The 20,218-nt window shown below is 38.3% G+C and overlaps 1 protein-coding gene across 2 annotated transcripts in view; it reads right to left on the bottom strand.

Annotated features, from left to right (window-relative positions):
- Window positions 1–20,218, bottom strand: part of LOC131075017 (cryptochrome DASH, chloroplastic/mitochondrial) — a 200,012-nt gene that overhangs the window by 166,017 nt on the left and 13,777 nt on the right. For both annotated transcript variants that reach the window (XM_059214979.1, XM_058011786.2), the window contains exons 2-4: window positions 6,964–7,103; window positions 6,555–6,770; window positions 6,085–6,228 (exon numbers count right to left, since the gene is read on the bottom strand). In XM_059214979.1, the coding sequence (XP_059070962.1) occupies window positions 6,085–6,228; window positions 6,555–6,770; window positions 6,964–7,103 (500 nt within the window). The remainder of the gene's footprint in view (window positions 1–6,084; window positions 6,229–6,554; window positions 6,771–6,963; window positions 7,104–20,218) is intronic.

Here is a 20,218-nt window from a genome sequence, read left to right as displayed (position 1 = left end):
TCCTAATCCTGCACATGAAGCAACATGTTAGCAATAATATGCATATGTATGGTGATTTTCCTTCGATCTGATATTTGCTTTTCTGAGACCCCTCTGTGATGCTAATTATATGCATCTGATGCATGTGGGGACTATATATATATGCATGCATTAGTACACATGTTAGGAATGTAGTCAGCCATTGCTTAGAACGAAATGTTCTAACGCATTGCATATTTTAACTCTCTTGCAGATACCAGAAGGAAAGTAGATACAGACCAGGACGAAGCAACAAGACAAAGGCAACATCAAGTCTACTCCAGCCGTTCCAGTCATTCAGGTAATGACTGCTTCCATTCTCAACATGCTCTCTTTATTTTTTGTACTTATGTATACATGTCTGTGTATTTCCCTCCTACACTTGATGTATGTAGCTAGTCTCACGGCTCTTTGTGTGGGACGCATGTTTGAATATCAATAAAAATACTTCTCTTTTTGAAATGAGATGTCTCTCTCTCTTGTTGTTACAAACTAGAAGCATTAAAATGTAATCTTTAGTTGATTCTTCCTTCGTGCAGTTGGAATGCAAAATAGCAGAAGTAATATGTACTTTGCTCCATTTTGTAAAAACAAGCATAACTTAACCTATTTTTCAACTAGAAGTGAAAAATAGGTAACAGGTACCAAGGGGTTTAATCCCATGTTGATCTGCCACTAGTAGGTTGAACGTGGGGGGCCACAACGTAGGCTTTCCCAGTTTTTTCCATGCGGCTTCTGGGAGCACATTTACTCCTGACCCTCCGTCCACAATAGTGTCTGTCAAGGTAGTCCCCAGTATGCCCATTTCTACCACTGCCGGTTGGTGTCCGTTGTTGACTACCAACAACATGGGGTCGACGGTGGGGCTTAGCACCTCCCTTAACGCAGGGTCAGCTGTGGGGCTCACGACCTCCCTCATTTTCACCTGTGAGGGTACAGAGTTTAAGATAGCCGTTTTTAACTGCGGCATGGTCTCCAGGAGGTCTTGTATCCTCACGAGTACCTCCATCTGCAATATTTGCCGTAAGATTTCCTCTTCTCCCCTCGTCCATGGCGGATTTGAGGTCTAGTGGCTATTCTGTCCTTGTGCAGCCATTTCCTTTGTGATCTTGTCTCTTACTTCCCGCATTCTCTCAGTCTCCGTGTGGGGATTTGGGTATGTACCCTTTTTGGCCTGCGCCCTTGTGATTGCCAACACTTCTGCTTTCGTGGGTTCTATGTTTAGAAGGTTTACACCAGGCTTCGAGCAATTTGCGTCCTCATGGTCACCTGGCCCGCACCATCGGCAAAGGTGCTGAGGGGTGGCTTCCTTTGCGCAATCGCGGGCGAAGTGTCCCCACTAATTGCAGGCCCTACACTGGATCATTGGCCAGCCCTTGGTGTCATACTGGATCTGGTTTCTATTATTGTTATTGTTGTTATTTCTTCCGCCACCGCGTCTGTTATCCCGGTATCCTCCAGATGATGTTGTTGTGTTAGTTTGTTGGCCTGTACCCGTTGGTGCGGATGTCGTGGCCTACTCCGTGAACAGCACCTGGTTCATTTGCGTACTTCGGGTTTTCATGTTGTATGGGCACTCCTTGGTGGAGTGTCCCATCACTTGGCAAATCTCGCAAAATGCTTTTTTCGAGCAAGTACCCTTTGTATGCCCCTCCTCTTTGCACTCAGTGCACCATATGTCCCCTTCAGTCCAACCAGTGCTTCTCATTGTTTTGAACTCCCTCCTCATTTGCTCCATGTCTTTCAGGAGCGCTTGCACCCGTTTGCCAGCCTCACCATCGTTGTTGCTTTCCTGTGAAGAGTCATCCTCCTCGGACGAGCTATCCTTCTTCTTTTTTTTCTTCGATGTCTTGGTCTTGCTCTCGAGATCCATCGCTCTATTGTATGCGTCTTCGTACGATGTCGGTGGAACAATTTTCATCTTCTTCGGAGGGAGTGTTTCAATCCCTCCACAAACCATCTCTTTTTCAGCCCATCCGCTGGTTGACTCTCCATTTTTCCCAACAGTTCTTTTAGCCGCCGACTATAGGCTCGAACAGTCTCGTTCTTGTTCTGCTTTGTTCCATAGATTTTGGTGACTATTTCGTTGTCATCTCTCAGGAGGTGGAACTCTATCCCAAACTCCTTCAGGTCGGGCCATGTGTCGACTTTGGCCTTGTCCATATCTGAGTACCAGTCTATGGCCACTCCTCTTAAGGTTGTTGGGAATTGTGTTACCCATTCATCTTTATCGGTAACACCGTTTGCTGACCATATGGTTTTGCACGTTCGACAATGGCGGACGGGATCTTCCTTCCCGTCACCGTTGAACTTCGGTAGTTTCTGTTTACTTGCCATTGATGGAGGTCGTCTCCCCTAAGGTGGCTATAGCTATGTCTGAGCCCCTGTGCCGCTCCCTCCAACGCCCGTGGTGTGTCCTGCGTGGGTGACTGGGGGTATGGTGTTCTGCCTACCGTGTGTCGCACCTACAGCCGTACGGTTGTCCTCCCCTTCGTTCTCACCCGCGCCCACTCCTGGCTCCCTTTGGTGATCCTCACTTCGTGGTGTAAGGGATAAGTTTCTAAACTGATCCCGAGTCTCCTCGACTAGATTCCGTTGTAACCTTGTTTCCTCCAAAAACTCTTCATGGCTCCGCACACTACGGTGTTCTGGCGACGCGTAGAAATTTCCCTCGACTTCTGTACCCTCTGTGACACCTCCTTGGTTCCCTTCGGCAGGTCGTCCTTCGGCAAGTTGCCTCAACCTCCGTCTACATTCTACTTGTTGTTCCAAAATCAAGGCCCTCTACGCGGCCTCCCACTCATCCGTTTCTGCTTTTTTATTTCTATCTTTATTCAATAGGTTGGGCATTAATTGTCGTACATTTCCATAATTCACAATACATAAACCAAAACACGTCTTTATTAATTCATTTTGTCAGATACAACTCGTGTCAATGACACTTTTATTTGAATATAGAAGGTTCAAGGTTCAATTCCTTCCTGGCCTGGCACCATCCTGTTCCGCTTCCCGTCGGCTGTTATCTTCGTACTGTTGAAGGATCTATTGGCGTCGCTCTTCCTGGGCAATCTCCTCCAGGCGAGCTTGTTGTGCCAGCAATGCCTGTGCAAGCAACCGGGGAAGATGGTTCATCAACCGATTTACTGTCGAGCTAACCTCCAGTGCTGTCCACACGGCACTTGGTGGGATTTCCGCTTCCGTGGCCTCTCATCGAACGTACGTCTCGATGGCTACTTGGAGCAGAATTGAAAATTCCCTCGTGGCAATGTCTTCTCCGTTGTAGAGCTCGGTTTGCGCGTCGTCGACCTCTGGGTTTATCTCACCAATGGGTAGGCCCATCGTGTCTGTGCGCCATCCGCGTCTTCCGTTCCCGAGTACGTCTAGGCAGCGGCGCCAAATGTTTGCCCTCTCGGGTGAATAACTTAAAGTACACAAATAAAGCACGTAATGCAGAATAATAATGCCATAGATATCAGATGTTATTCCATTCATAAGTGTCTTCCGTCACAAGTTACATTCGGAAGTATATAAAGATACTGAGGGGGTGCGAGCGCCAACCGTCGCACCACAACTGCCACCCCTCGGTTGCCAACTAACCAACACAATTACAACTTAATTAACTAGTTTTATTTCCGTGTACAATATTGCCGCCAACAGCTGTTATATTGTGTGTCATTTTTGTTTGTTTGAAGTTTCAACATATCATCTAGTGAATCACCTTAGAATTAGATTTTTTCATTTTACATGTTATCATTCTTACTCTTTCCTCTGCAAGAAATTGTTAGTTTAGGTGAAGTGCTTAGAAAGAACCGGCTTACTCTGGAGGTCCACTTTGTTTTAGGTAACCCACATCCTTGAAGTGTTCCCATGTTTCAATAGGCTGCTGAAGTTCATAGCTTTGGTTAGGGTGCAGGCTTTATTGATAACATTAACAGTTCCTAAAACTCTTACTGAACAAGCAGCTATCATATAATTAGACAATATATGCTCTCAGACATATTCACACAGTATATATAAACTTCTAGAAAAGTATTAATTCATCATAAACATACACTTAACATTACCAGCATTCTAGATATTATTAATACTGATACTAATCTGAATAAAATGACATTATTAATGTTGATACTAATCTGAAATAATATGATATTATTAATGCTGATATTAATCTGAATAATTTGATATTATTGATGCTGATATTAATCTGAACAATATAGATACTCTAAGTGTGCTGTGAATTCTATAAAAGCAGGGAAGTACTTTCTTACATGTTTGTGGTGAAGTAGAGCCAGACCTTTACGTATCTGCTGGGTCTGAAGTCCTCCTAAAATTAGTCTCCTCTTTCTTTATTATTTTTCCTCCTCTATATATGTCCTTTGACTCCCATGCAAGCTTACCTTTTATGGTAGTGAAAGGCACGAACAATGGGAGAGTCATGACTTATTCTTGAGTCATGTCCTCCCATCTTAAATGATATATAAGGGATTCACTTGTATTAATTAATTTTTTCATTTGGTTTAATACACACTTTGCCCAAATGAATATTTAATTATTAACACTTTCTTTAATTATTCACACATTCTTTAATTATTTATATATTCTTTAATTATTAATTTAATTAATATTTTTTGATCGATATTAATTTAATTAATATTATATTGCTTAATAAATTCAATTAATATTAAATTGCTTAGCTGATTCAATTCATATTATATTGCTGATAGAAATAAATGGATGATTAATCAGTACTAAATAAGTGTATTAATTAAATTTTAATTTTATTTTTATTTTTATTCTTTTGTATTTTAATTTTATTATTATTAAATTATATTTCAAAGTGGGGACGTTACAGCTAGACTACCTGACTTGATCACATCTTGATGACAAAGGCATTGCATCCCCTCACAAGCAAGAGGTTAAGGACACCAAAAATTATTGCCAAGCTAGACAACTAAGCTAAGACAACTACACTGCCAAGCAAAAAGTAGGGGTCCACATTTTCAATGGGGCGATGTGTGAAGACGTCACAACACGGCATAAAGGAGTTAAGCTTATTCCAATCAAGGCAAAATGTGTTGACACGATTTATATCGAGGCTGCTCTGAGAAGTCATGGCTTGGTTTTCTGCAGGCGTCGAGAGCAGTCCACATCAATGCACTTATAATAGGAGACGGGGATAAATTATATGAGATTTTGGCTTGTGCAGCAATCCTCATTGGATATTGGAATCTTTGCTAGCAATTAGTGGTTCGAGTTAAAGGAGTATCTGATTAAGAGGTTTTTTGAATATTGTTGACCACCTAGCTTGGCGACTTCCAATGCCAAGGTTGTATCGTTTGTAATATGAGCCACCCACTTGTGCAATCTGCAAATAAGGAATATCTGCCGATACCTGTAGCTGCATATTTTCGGTGATGTTCATCATTTGGGAACAGGTAATTCTTTCCGTATTAAGTTTGATCTATCAAATCTGTTGTTTTCGCAATTTCAGGTTGTTTATTTCAAAGACATATGTAAACAGATATAATAGTTTTGTATGAAGGATCTGTAACTGGCAATATATACTTTTGGCGTGATTTGGAGAGCTATTTTCAATCTTCAATTTGTGTGTGCTTGTATAAGTATTGTTTAAAGACCTGGTATCTTTCAGTTGTGCTTCTCTTGTTTGACAGACCCTTCTCCTCCACTGTTAGCTTGCCTCTGGAAACTATTGCATTGTTTAGAGACTACTTCTGATGCCACTGGTCATGGTTATTTATTATATATTTTAGAGACTACTATTTCACTATTTTTTGTATTTAGTTGGGAATTGAAATTGATTCAGAAATATTTGCAAAACTATTCTGTCTGAATATAAACATATCATTAATGCTTGAGTTGACAAGTTTTAAAAGTTAAATATATCTTATCATTGTTATTTCTGTTTTCTATTAGCTTCTTTCATTCCTGCATACAATTTCCATACAAAACTTCACCAACATTAACATGCATTTCTATTTTGATCCATAAAAAAATAAGTCCTACATTCTTGAGTAAGAGTAAAGTGAACATTAAAAATTGTGTTACCTTATCTTTGGTAGTCAATCCAAGCTCACCAAGGGTGGGGATCTTGCCCCACTCATCAATTTCATTCAGACCATTCTTAGGAAGAGGTCCAAGTAATGCTGGCATCTTATAGGAAGTTCGGACTTTGCACTTCGCTTCTACTGCCTGAGAAAGTTAACTTGTCAAAGTCTAGAACGCCTGTGTTTGTAAATATTCTACTAAACAGGAAAGCTGCCATAAGCATTGGTTCCATACTTTTTCCTCCGTTCTTCGAAAGGAATCCCAAGAATGCATGTGCTAGAATTATAAAAATAAATTGTTTTACTTATCATAATTACAACATTGACCACTTGCATTTCCAAATAAATTTTAGTGCTGAAAAAGGAAAATCACTTTTACCTTTTGCTTCTCAATATTGACATCATGCAAGTCAATAGGTTCAATTTATTGAGGGAAGTTTTCATGATAAACAAAGGATACATATAACTCACCTTACGGAATTGTGTATACACATCTGGTATATGTTCTGTCTTGAATGGCAAATCTGCTAAATGATACATAGTACTCCCCCAAACTAGTTGCAATGTTGGACTTCTAGCCTTCAAACTAGTAGATCCACTCAATGAGAGAGTAATTTTTTCCAAACCCTTTCTGACATGCTTTTCAACCATTACTTCTTCAATGCATGTTTCCTTTTGAGCATAAACCTGAACATGTTTTATTTTCTGTCGGGATTTAGAAGTTCGTGTATTTTATGTAAAACAACTGATTTATGTAGAAAAACTTCATTGACATTATACGGACTACTTTTGAAGAAAGAGCAGAATACAGAACTAACTAATTCATGCAGCAGGTACTTCGAATTCAGTATTATAGAATGAAAGCAACCAGCTACTTAACTGTATGAGCTCCAAAAGATTGAACAATAGTTGGAAGCACTTCTTCTGGCTTTCCATATTTGATGAGTAGATTGGAACCTCTTTTCAGCAGGTTTCGCTTCAAATCAACCAGGCTCTCTAGTAAAAACTCAGCTCGCAATTCTGCATAGACCAAATGAATGAAAGCTTTCTCACTAGAAGTAATTATTCTCTTAATTAAATATTGTAAAGCAGAAATAGTAAAGACAATAAAGTAAAGTTGTATATTCTAAACTGTATCAAGAAGTCTACCCAAAGCAATAATAAAGAAGTCATACTAGTATACAAATTCAATCATGATGAATTATCCATGTCATGAGATTCATGAAGATGGTCTTAATTTGAAACCACCTATCGTATTCCACAAGAAAACATGAATCATTAAGATTGTCAAACTGAGTGAACTGTGTGAAAATGGTACAGGTGCCAACAGCTTTTGAGATAAATACATGGATTTGAGTTCAATGTCACTAAGACAGTAGAGATATAACAGAAACACTAGCTAGCAGATTATTTGACAAAGACCATGATCAATGCTATATGTTCAAACCAGAGTTACCCGGGGATGCGTCCCCGACCTGAAAACTCCCGTCCCCGTCTCGGGGACGTTTTGGGGACTTGGGGACGGTCAGGGGACGGCTGGGACGTCCCCAATCCGTCCCGGGGACGGCTAGACGTCCCCCTTATCTAAGGCCATTAATAAATATTAAAAAACTAAAAAAAGTTGTATTTTCAAATTTTTTAAAATTTTTTCTAATATAGGCCCCTTATTAATTCAAATTGTTAGTAAAAATAAAAAAATTAAAAGATAACATTAATTTAATTCATAATTTTGACAATGAAACTATATGGCAGCAGTGTAGCCTTTGGGCATTTTGACACAGAGATTAGAAAATCGCCCAAAAATCGCCAAACTCGGCGAGTTAATAGAAAAATAACACCCAACACCTTTATGAAAGAATAAGTTTTTTTGGGGGAGCGCGCAAGGGGCGCTGCCCCTTGACCCCGCAAGGGGCGATGCCCCTTGACCCCACCTTGGGGGCGCTGCCCCCAAACCCCCGTTGAAAAATATGGGGGGAAACCGCATCGATAGAAGTAGGGAAAATTTAACCTCTTTGTTTTGACATTTTGTATGTTATTTCTTTAATATCTATTATGATATGCATATTGACAATGTGAATGAATTGAAATTCTGATTTATGAATGCATAATTGCATATTGTCTATTGAGTATTAACAATGTTGTATGTTCAGAATTTACATTCTAAAATGTCTTCAACTTTTCATAGTATCATACACATGCCATTTCCATGTTTTATTGTTTTCATATGAATATAATGTATGTATGCATGCTTTATCCATGTTTTCATATGAACATTTAGAATTTTGAAATTTTCCTATATATTTTAAATATTTCCTATATTTTAATAGCCGTCCCCTTTGCCGTCCCCCGCCGTCCCCAAATTTGGCAAAAAAATTTGCCGTCCCGGAAACGCGTCCCGCCGTCCCCTGCCGTCCCCGTCCCGGAAACTCGGGGTAACTTTGGTTCAAACCAATCAAAGTAATGGGCCACAAATTAGAACTTAGAACCACACAGTCATGGTAGCTGCTCAAACAAAATATCAACCTCGGGATTTGCAGAAAAAGGCATGGTCGGTTCCCTTTATGACTAAAAAGGGAACTAACTAAAGAGGGATATAAACTTAGATAAAAAAAATAGTTAAAGAAACAACTATTTGACAGACAAATTCAAAATGAATCCAACCTGAGCAATTTCTTCAACAATTCAATTTGGTGATCAAGTACAAGAAGAAAGCACAAACATGGTCGTGGATAAGCTCTTTCAGTAACCATATACAAAATAAATTTCAGCTGAGCAACAATTTTGCAACTAGAGCTTTTCACTAAAAAGCATGAAGCATATCATATATGGCCAATACAGATTTTTAAAATACATATCAACATTTGTAAACAATGGAAGCATTTGTTAAAGACAAAGCTGATTTCTATCTCAATGCTGACCTACTCTGGGACAAAATATGTATGTCAAAGAAGGAAATACTTAGGGAGGCATATTCCTTAAAAATTAGGCCACTTTGTTGTTGGATGGTGTTGATGTGTTTTAAATACACAATCAAACATAGAATAAAATACCAAGGTATCTTATCCTCTCTTGAACAAAGTCTCTCAAATGCTATGCTTTGTGATCAAATGAGACAACTCCAAGGTTTCTACTGTCAGGTCTTAACTTGTGGATAAGCTCAATGGTTGATGTGATTGCTGGTAATCCAAGGGGACTTACATTGAATACTTGAATGTTGAACGTTTAGATGTTGCAAGAACTTAGATTCTAACTACTTGCTTGGAAAATAAAATGGCAAAAGAGATGGGGTTTGAAAAGACTATACTACTCCTAAGAATGTAGGAACGATGGATAATCTTTGGTGAAATTCTACTAAGCCATGCTTTGACATGCAAAGCAACAACTCTGCAAAGCTTAATGCGATCTTCTAAGAAAAGCAGGTGATGTTCAAATCACTATCTACAACAAGATAACCATCAAGGTGATGCATATCAAGGTATGAATAGCAATTAAATTTAAGCTCATTTAAGGATTTGAGTTGACCACACAAGGCAAACTTACAATCAGTTGCTAGTGGTATGGATAAATGAATTTCACCATTAATCATTCACAATTCCTATCATTCATCTAATCAACATGAAAGCAAATGAATTGAGAAGTAGAGTCCATGCAACTTGCTGAAATGACACATTAATTCACCATAGCTTCAATGAAATCAAATGTTCCTTACAACAAGATTTTGGCAACAGTCTTTGCGTTCTCCTAATCTGACTTCTATTCTATTCTTCTTACTCTTAAACTATTGCTACTATTAACCCTTTACAGATGAATGATTTGAGCCTTTTATAGTAAGCTCATTACAAGTCAAAGGCTCAAATTGATTCACAATCAATGGCCAAGATTACATGATAGAAACCTGTTGATGTGTTTTTTGTACACTATCAAACACAGAATAAAATACCCAAGGGTACCTTATCCTCTCTTGAGTAAAGCCTCTGAATGCTGAAGATATCGCGAAAAGGATCAATCAGGGTGACTTCAAGGTTCTTCACTGTAGGATCTCTACATGTGGATAAGCTCTCTATGGTATGATGTGATTTTGCTGGAATCACAAGGGGACTTACACTTGATGACTGAACGTTTGATTTGCTTTGAATATTGCTGGAACACAGGTTTTTACTAGCTCTGATTTGAAAAAAGGAAAAAAGATAAGGGTGAGGAAAGGATCTAATTCTGATACTAAGAATGTAGGAGCAATGAATGATCTTTGATGAAATTCTAACTAAATCTTGTTTGACATCCCAGGACCATCTCCACAAGGTTAGTGCAATCTTCGAAGGAAAGCTTTATGATGTTCAAATCATCACTACAGGCATAGACACCATCAGGCTGATGCATATCAATGAAGAAGCGACAATTGAAGTTAAGCTTAAGCTGAATGATTCGAGTTGACTACACAAGGCAAGTCTGCAATCAACAAACTGCTAGTAGTATGGATATATGAATTTCACCATCAATCAAGCACATCTCTTCCACTCATCTAATAACATAAAATCAAATATGAGAAGTATACAGACCATGCAAATTGTCGAATCGACCCATAAATTTCACCATTTCTTCAATGAAGTTTTACAAGTCTTTTACAACAACATCTTGGCAACAATCTTTGCCTTCTTCCTCTACTCTACTCTAATTGCTATTCTATCAACTAACTAATCACCTTCTAACTATTCTCTATTCACTAACTCCTCTCTAACTCCCTTTACAAAATGAAGAGTTGGGGCTTATATAGTGTCCTTAATACAATTCGATGGCTAAGATCAATTTGAGATCAATGGCCAAGATTCAACAATAAAAACCCTAATTAGGGTTTGTTACAACCATTACATAACATTTAATGCTTGACCAATGATAAAATCACATCCTTAGGACACATGTCTTCTCTGAAAAATTTGACCAATGGATAGCTGGGGTAGGTACATTGAAGTTTGTGCCACCTTCCATGTGTTAGGTACATTGAGTCTGGACATGCTGAGGTGGACCAATTCGACTGGAGGAGTGATGACTGGGATGCCAACTCATCTGACACTTGGTTGATGCCAATTTGATGTTGCTGAGAAGCTAGCTTTAATTAACTCTTCTGAAACTATCTACTTCTTCAACGAACCCTTGCTCTGACTTCTCTTGTCTTTGATGTGCAAGATGATTGATGTACCTTGCCTTGGAATGCTGGATTGGAAGAAGTTATTCCCGATGATTCCTGACCGAAGAAGACCGTCCTTGTCGATGCTAGACTGGAGGAGATCATCTTTGTCCTGGACTGGATCTTCTTTGATGAGAGCCTGCCGAATTGTAGATACTCCAACCTTAGGAGTCGCCATCTTGATACCTACACAACATTTCAAAATTAGTAATATATCTTGAAGTCTAGAAATTAGACTTAAAAGGAAGATTTAAGATTTTAATTAGGAAACTTCATGATAAATCTTGAGTTATCATTTCCTAATTAACCATGCAACACTTAGACTTTTCTAAAAAAAAGTCTAAAAATCAAACCTTGAACAAGGGTGTTAAGATGATTTCGCCATACCTCCTCTTGAGTATTAAACTCTAAGAAATGATGTAAAAATAGATGAACTTTGCTAGGCGAAGTATAGATCAAAGCCTTTTCTTGAACAAATTGTGCCTCCTTTAGCTAGGAAAAGAATAAACTCCACTTTCTTCTAGCCTTTTACAAATGAAGGAAATTCTCCTCCAATTAGCTCTCCAATTTCGCAATTAAGGAAATGATTGAATGATTTGAAATGTGAAACAAACTCCTCCAATATACAGAGCGCTCACCCCTTTGCTTCCTCTAGGCCGACTTGGCAAAAAAGACGTAAAAAAATAAGTAAAATCTCAAAAAAGGGGGGGGGGCGACTTGGCTAATAAAAACAAAATAAGGCCTTGAGCGCTTTATTAAAAATTATTTTCAAATGCCTCCAAAATAAATTTCGATTTTCTAAGGCTTAAAATCAATTTATTAAATGCCCAAAATGCTTTAATTTAATGCTAATTTAATTTTAATTTTCCAAATGCCTCAAAATTAGCAATTTTGGCGATCAAATGCAATTTGGAGAATATTAATTTTTAAAACAAGGCTTGATAAAACTCCATGATGATTTCGCCCTGGACCATCTCTGAGGGTTAGGAGCGATTTTTCAATTTTAGCCTTGAATACTTCGCATCTTGACTTGAAAATCTCCTAGAGGGTAAATTGATATCCAGTTAATGTGTTGCACTTCAAATTTGATATTTTGCGTGAGGAAAAATAGGTGGAAGTGTAAATTTCGCCCTGGACCCTCAGCAAGAGTCAGGAGCAATTTTTCATTTTCTAGCTAAAATCCACCTCAACTTAATTGTTGACCCTTCAATGTCACTCCCAAAATCCATTTCCTTGCACTGTAGAGTTAACTCATCAATAATTTTGGAGGAAAAAATGTCCTTAGAGGCAATTTCGCCCTGGACCCTCAGCAAGGGTCAGGAGCGATTTTCTATTTTTTGCTCAGGATTAGCATTTTTCAACGTCAAAAACCTCTTCAAGACATTTCAACTAGGCCTTCTCACTGGCTTACAAACTTAGCTTTATCAAATTTTGGAGAAAAGGTGTGATTTTGAGGTTTTTCGCCCTGGACCCTCTCTGAGGGTCAGGAGCGATTTTTGGAAACTGGGCTTGATCCTCCATCATTTCTCATTAAAACTTTATTCGTCATTAAGAAACATCTTTCCCTTATCCACTCCATCCAAATTTGCTTCGTTGTTGTGAGGTAAAATGAGGATTTTCAACATTTTCGCTCTGGGCCCTCTCTGAGGGTCGGGAGCGATTTTTCATTTTGTGACCAAAATCATCAAGTTTCAAAAAGAAAAACATTATTCATCATGCTTTTGGAGGTCTCTTTGCCTTATCCTAACCTTGCCTTAGCACCATTTTGAAGAAAACATGCATTTTTTGTGATTTTCGCCCTGGGCCCTCAGCAAGGGTCGGGAGCGACTTTTTCATTCTAGGCATATTCTTTCATCTTTTGGATTCCAAATCGCCTCTAAGGCACAAAACATCATTATCTTCTTCCTATCCACACAAGATTTTGTCTCAATTCTTCAAAAAAAAGAGAGAATCCTGGAAAATCGCTCTGGGCCCTCTCTGAGGGTCAAGAGCGATTTTTGTAATTGCCTTCAAAATACTGACTCTCAACAATCTCTTTTCACTTCAAGGCAATTTAAACATTATTTCAAACCCATGCCTAACCTTGGCTTTCCTCAAACTTGGATGAAAAGTTCCTATATTAGGTTTTTCACCTTGGGCCCTCTCTGAGGGTCAGGAGCGATTTTTTGATTTTGGGTTGATTTCCTCTTTTGTTGATTATCCAAATTATATTCAACGGGTAGAACATGCTTTCCTTCATCCCTTCCAATCATAAAAATCACTTTGATCTTGCAAGAATAGTGCACATTTGAAAATTTCGCTCTAGACCCTCTCTGAGGGTCAGGAGTGATTTTTGCTACCTGGACCAAATAGCTTCACTTTTCATCTCGAAATTTCTTTGCTAAGGAAGATGTCGCCTTGCTTCATGCTATGAATAAGCTCTCATGTCCAAGAAAGGTCAAAAAATGTGCACACAAAGAAAATCGCTCTGGACCCTCTCTGAGGGTCAGGAGCAATTTTACCTTTCCTGGGCAAAACTCCTTCAATTCATCATCTTCAATCAAGTCTGGATACTTTATCATGCTCACTTCATCCATCCCCATGCCTTTGACATCTCAAATCGACCAAATAAGGCTAGCAATGACCCCTATAAGATTTTTCGCTCTAGGCCTTCTCTAAGGGTCAGGAGCGATTTTCCTGTTTTCGACAAGGTCCTTCATCATTTCAAGTCAAAACTTCTTCAGGTGGGTGGAGAAAGTCATTCATTTCCCCTTCATGCTCAAAACTTGGTCTCTTTCTACTGCATAATGAAGGAAATCAAAATTCCGCCCTGGGCCCTCTCTGAGGGTCAGGAGCGATTTTTCCTTTAATCTCCAAAATATCATCACTTTTCCTGTCTTCAAAACTTCAATCACCTTTAGTGACGTTCAATCATCCTTCCGGGAGACCCTGCACAAAACATATTAGAAAAGTCAGTGACAAATATGACTTAAACAATATTTTCGTCTTGGACCCTCAGCAGGGGTCAGGAGCGATTTTACCCTTTTAGGCCAAACTGCTTCACGTTTAAGTCTCAAACCACTTCACAGGGCCAAGTCAGGTCATTTTCAAGGCCAGGAACCAATTAGCAAGTCCACCAAAAACAAGAAATTGCACTCAAGATAGAATTCGCCCTGGGCCCTCTCTGAGGGTCAGTAGCGATTTCTCTGTTTCAGGCATCATCTTACTTCAAAAAATTGATCAAAACTCACCCAGGCAAGAACACAAAATTTCTCCTTCAAAATGCTAACACTTAGTCAAAATTGGATTTTACCCTAAAAACCTTAATTTCAATCAGGACCTAACCTGAGACCTATTTGACTCCCTTGAAAGGTTCACCTCTTTTCAATCCTCAATTCAACAGGAAGACACTTAACAACTTTCCAAAATTTGACTGGACTCAGCTTGAATGATATCAAAAGAACCCCCTAAGGTTTAGCCCTAGCCCAGGCAGGCAACTCACTCACTCAAAACCCTAAAAGCAGAGAGAAAAACAAGCAGAAAGCAAAAAAGCAAGGGTCCCCATTTGCAATGGGGCGATGTGTGAAAACATCACAACAAAACCCTAATTAGGGTTTGTTACAACAAACTCCTTCTGACCAATGATAAAATTACTCTTAGGTTCAATATTGAATGTGAACCAATGGAATATGAGGGTAGGTAGCTCGAAGTTTGTGCCTCCATATGATGAGTCAAGTGCATTGCATCTAGACATGCCGATGTGGAATCCCTCTAATTGGTGGAATGATGACTAGGATGCCATCTCAACTTGCACTTGTAGACTTGATTCGTCATCATGGATGAGTATTGAGTAATATCTCTTGATACTTAACAGTATTCAGTTTTCTTAATGTGATGATTATGACTGATCTTCCCTTATTCATGATCTACTTTGATGAATGACACACCCAATTGGATTCGACTCTTCAATGTACTGAGTTTGATTCTTGGATTCTCGAAGGAAATTCAAGATTGTAAAACATTTATTCTTCAAATAAGTTGTCTCCTTCATGTCCTTAGCTTTGATCTCTGCTTTCCATGACTCGAGCTTGATCTTGATGTTGACATGTCCTTGATTCCTTACTTAATCACCTATTTGTAGCGCGAACCTTTCTTTGATGTTGTCTTCTTGTTGAATCCAAGTCCTTCATCCTTGCAAATGTTTTGAATCTTCTTCCATCATTCCTCACATTCACTCATTGCATTAGACTTGGAAAAGAACATAATCTTTAATCAAAACACCATAAATGAAGACAATATTACACAAAACTTATGTTTGCTAAAATCTTTTCAAATCTGGTCATTAATCTTCCAAAGCTAAAACTGATGTTGCTTGACTTGTAATCTGATCCAATTGTGCTCAAATCAGAATGCCCTAGCTGAAGAAATTCCCCAAAATCAGGTCTGATGATACACAGAATCTTGTCAAATTTCGCCTATATTGCACTTAATTTGGACTGGAAATTTTCCAAATGGGACTTAGAATGCTTCTAATCCAAATTGCCTAAGGTTTATTTTGATCAATGAAATGATCAAAATTATTTGCCTAAGTCGTTGATCTCCTTTGTCCAAATCACTGGCCTGAAGATGAAAATTACCCTTCCAAATTATCGTCTTGAATGTGTTGAGGATAAACTTGCTGATGTTTTGGAGATCGAATTTTGCTTGAATGATGTTTTAAAAATGAAATTGAATGCCTTCTTATATAGGCGCTAAGGACATAGAGTCACCACCTTTCATTTCAAATTCCCACTAGGCCGACTTTGCATCTTAAACAAAAAACATTTTAATTCATTTCTTTTGCTGAGCGCTTCCCCTATATGGCCGACTTCTTCTCTTCATCAAATCGGTGGTTATCCTTCCAATTGCACCACATTTTCGGTTTTTATGCTTTCATTTGTACTTGTGTCAAATCGGTGGCTTTTGTATCTCCATTTGGACTTGGAGGCATGGGCGGCTTCCTTATCTCTATTTGCACCTCTTCATATTGGTGGCTTTCCAAGCTTCATTTGCACCTAATGACCTTGGCGTCTTTTCTTCTTTCATTTGCACCTAGCAATCCTAGCAGTATTTTAAGGTTCATTTGCACCACATGATCTAGGCGGCATTTTAAGGTTTATTTGCACCTTGAGACTTGGCAGCATTTTCTCTTCTGTTTGCACTTCTTTGTATTGGCGGATTTCCCTCTTTCGTTTGCACCTAATGATTTGAGCGGCTTTTCATGCTTTGTTTGCACCATTTGATTTGAGCAGCTTTTCATGCTTCGTTTGCACCTCATCATCATGGCAGGATTTTGATCTTCATTTGGACTTGATGCAAACCCTTTTTGTTTGGACTAAATGAAAACTTCCTTCTCAAATCGGTGATTGGAGCTTTATTTGTACTTGGGTGTTTTATTTGCACCATTTCATTTTGCACTTTGTCCGTACCCCTTTTCTTCATTAATTTCAGACTTTAGTAAGGCAGCATTTTGTTGTCCATTTGCACCCAATTCGTTTCGCATTTCGTTCGTACCTCTTTCAAGTTCAAAACTTTAAATCTTGAAGGGTGGAATTTTCACTTCATTTGGACTAAATTCGTACCTCGTTTCGTTCGTACCTCTTCCAAGTCTTGAACTTTCCAACTTCAAGGGCAGAATTTTCATCTCCATTCATACCAAGTTGATTTCAAGTTTCATTTGTACCACTTTCATTTTATGAAATCTCAACTCAGAAGAGCAGAAATTTGACGTTCATTTGTACCAAATTCTTCTCATGTTCTATTCGTACCAAGTCGAAGTCCTGAACTTTCAAACTTGAAGGATGGTAATTTCACCTTCATTCGTACCAAGTTTGCACCTCCTTTCATTTGTATCACTTCCATTTCATGAAATTTTCAACTTGAAGGGCCAAATATTGAGCTTCATTTGTACCAAGTTCGTACCTCATTTTCATTCATACCTCAATCCTAATTCATGCCATTTCAAACCCTAAGAATTTTTCTTGCAAATTGACAACTTTCAGCAACACTAACCACCTTAGCAAGGTTGGCAACACAACCTCAATCCTGACTTGACAAGACATATTCACTTCTCATAAGCAAGGGCTAACAGGCTAACAGCTACTAAACTTACTAAGCTAAGACAACCTAGCCAAACACCTAAGTCTAAGCAAAAAGTGGGGGGCCCCATTTGCAATGGGCCAATGTGTGAAAACTGTTGGCAATATTGTATTATAACAGACAATGAAAGATTGTTGACATTTCAATAAGGATATTGAGAAGGTTGTTGATGATTATGGACATAACTAATTAAAGATGGTTTACTATCTTGATATTATTATTTTGTCATTGATGTCAAGAAATTGATTTTCTAATTCAGTATGATGTTGCCATATCTTGAGAAGTATGATATGAAGATTATAAAGAAGTCGGTAAAGACACAGGAAAGAATATGATGAATAAGGGGATAAGTTATTCAATGGGCAACTCTACCGAGTCAAACAATGATGAGATCTTGATGTTTTAGATTGTTTTAACATCATACATATGTTGTAAAATGTAAAGGTTAATACTATACTATGTTATCAAGCAAAGAACCTAGTCGGTAAACCCTAAGGTTATCGCTATCGGTTAATGAAGGCAAAATGTCTACCGAGTGAAGTTTAGTATTCACCGAGTTGTAACCGAGCTATAACAGAATGCATTAAATGTTTACATGTGATATTTAATGAATGATGCTGATGAGCTGGAGCGGATCAATGATTGGTAAGCCATGGAAGTAGTTTGTTAACGAATCTAAGTCAATGGAAAGTCGGCAAGAAGATCTATAGCTCAGATTGAACCGCATTACCCTAACACAAGTTCCAAGGTGAATATGCAAGTTCCAAGGCGGGGTAAAACGTTTTCAGATCGAAAGATACATTGAACCTGGAGAAGATTGAAGATCTGATGGCTATGATTGATCATGGGAAATTGTGATCAATGAGATTAAGCGGTTAGAAGATTGTTTATAAATAGGAAACTGTTGATAAACAATGTATGCGGGCAAGTGTATGCACAGGGATGCTACATAGTGATTACCGAGCACAGAAGCTTGAAGACCTGTTAGAATAACAGAGTATTGATGCCCAGCAGATAGACAAGATTAGTTCTATGTCTAGATTGTATTGAACAAATAGGAATCTGCTTTAGCATTTTAGATGTGAAGTTGCAGATAGATTTTTATTACTGTTATTTTGTGAAAGTGACAGGAAATCTCTTAACCGAGTGGACTTAACAGTCTTATATGTAAATCCTCCAACAAGGTGACATTCTGATTGAGTGTTTGAAATCCTTTGACAAGGTCACTTCTAACAAAGTGATGATCCTAACAGATCTGAGGGAAATCCCTTAGCAATGTGTTTGTAATCTTTAACAGGATTTGCATTTAACCGAGCATACTCTAGAAGAGTATATTTCTTAGTGGGTCCGAAATCCCACAGTGGTTTTTCCCTATTTGGGTTTCCACGTTAAATCTGGTGTTATGAGGTTTATATTGTTCATATGCTTTTGAGTTTGCATGTTTGACAGTTTTTGGTTATATGACTGATATATGTGTTACCGAGGTTGAATCTGATGTTTTTATGGATGATTAAGTTTGAATGATTCATCCCCCCCTCTCATCTTGTTGGCTATTGGATCTGTACTTATATTAAGTATCAGAACTATCAATTGGTATCAAAGCTTTGGACTCCGAAAGGAAAGTTTAAAGGCACTTGAGTTAAAAATCCAAAGATGTATAAGAGGGATGCACCTAAGCTGAATAAGTCAAGTTTCTCTAAATGGCAGAAAAGGATGAAGCTACATCTATCAGGAGTTGGAGAATATGTTATATACTATCTAGAGAATGATTTTGTTGCACCGAGCACCTATCCATTGACTATGGAAGAGATAAAGGCAAAGCAAGAACATATTCAAGCAATGATTGAAATAAGATCTGCATTGACCGATTCTGAGTTTAATGATCTAGAAGGATGTACTGATGCAAAGGCAATGTGGACTAAGCTCATATCTGTATATGGAGGTGATGAACATGTTCAAAGAGCAAAAGTAGATAGTTTAGGAGGACAACTTGAATCTATGAGGATGAATGAAGGTGAGAACATAACCCAGTACAGTACAAGACTAAAGGAGATTGTAAATCAAATCAAAGGAGCAGGAGGAACTATTGAAGAAAAGGATATGACAAGTAAGTTGTTAAGAACCCTTCTACCTGCCTATGCAATCCGAGTCTCTGCAATCAATGAATTGAGGTTTGTACCTAATATGCCAGTTTCCTTGGATGCTACTATTGGTAAGCTACATGCATTTGAGTTAAGTAATTTTGATAACAGTGGGTCATCGGTAAATAAAGTTGAATCTGCATTTAGTTCTTTTCATCTGAATGAATCTAATGATTACAATGAAAGAAAGTATAAGTACTCTGAAGGAGATCACAGTGGAGCAAGTGAAAGATTTCGGAAGAACATGGAGGAGGTACACAAACTGTATGAAGAAATCAGAAAGCAAGAAGAGTTTGAAGCACTATTGGCCAAAAGGTTACCAAGAGGCAAAGGTAAGTGTAAAGGAAAACTACCTTTGAAATGTTTCAATTGTGATAAGATTGGACATATGGCTTCTAACTGTCCTAACAAAGATTTCACTGAAAAGAGAGATTATCGAGATGACAGACAAAAAGATAATCATTACAGAGGACACCGAGACTTCAGAAGAAGAGATAGAAAGACATGCTTAATTGTTGATGAGGAATCTAACGATGATAAATCAGATGAGACCGATACAGAGGAAGTTGTTTATGTGGCTATCAAGGATGGATCAGATGAAGAAAGGTATGAAGAAAAAGCCCTAATATCTCACATAAACACTAATGATTCTTGGATTATAGATAGTGGATGCTCACATCATATGACAGGTGATA

Source organism: Cryptomeria japonica, chromosome 2 (assembly GCF_030272615.1).
Source record: "Cryptomeria japonica chromosome 2, Sugi_1.0, whole genome shotgun sequence".
In the NCBI taxonomy this organism is placed as follows: Eukaryota; Viridiplantae; Streptophyta; class Pinopsida; order Cupressales; family Cupressaceae; genus Cryptomeria; species Cryptomeria japonica.
Note: the sequence above shows the minus strand (reverse complement) of the source record. Positions and strands in the feature narration are given on the sequence as shown.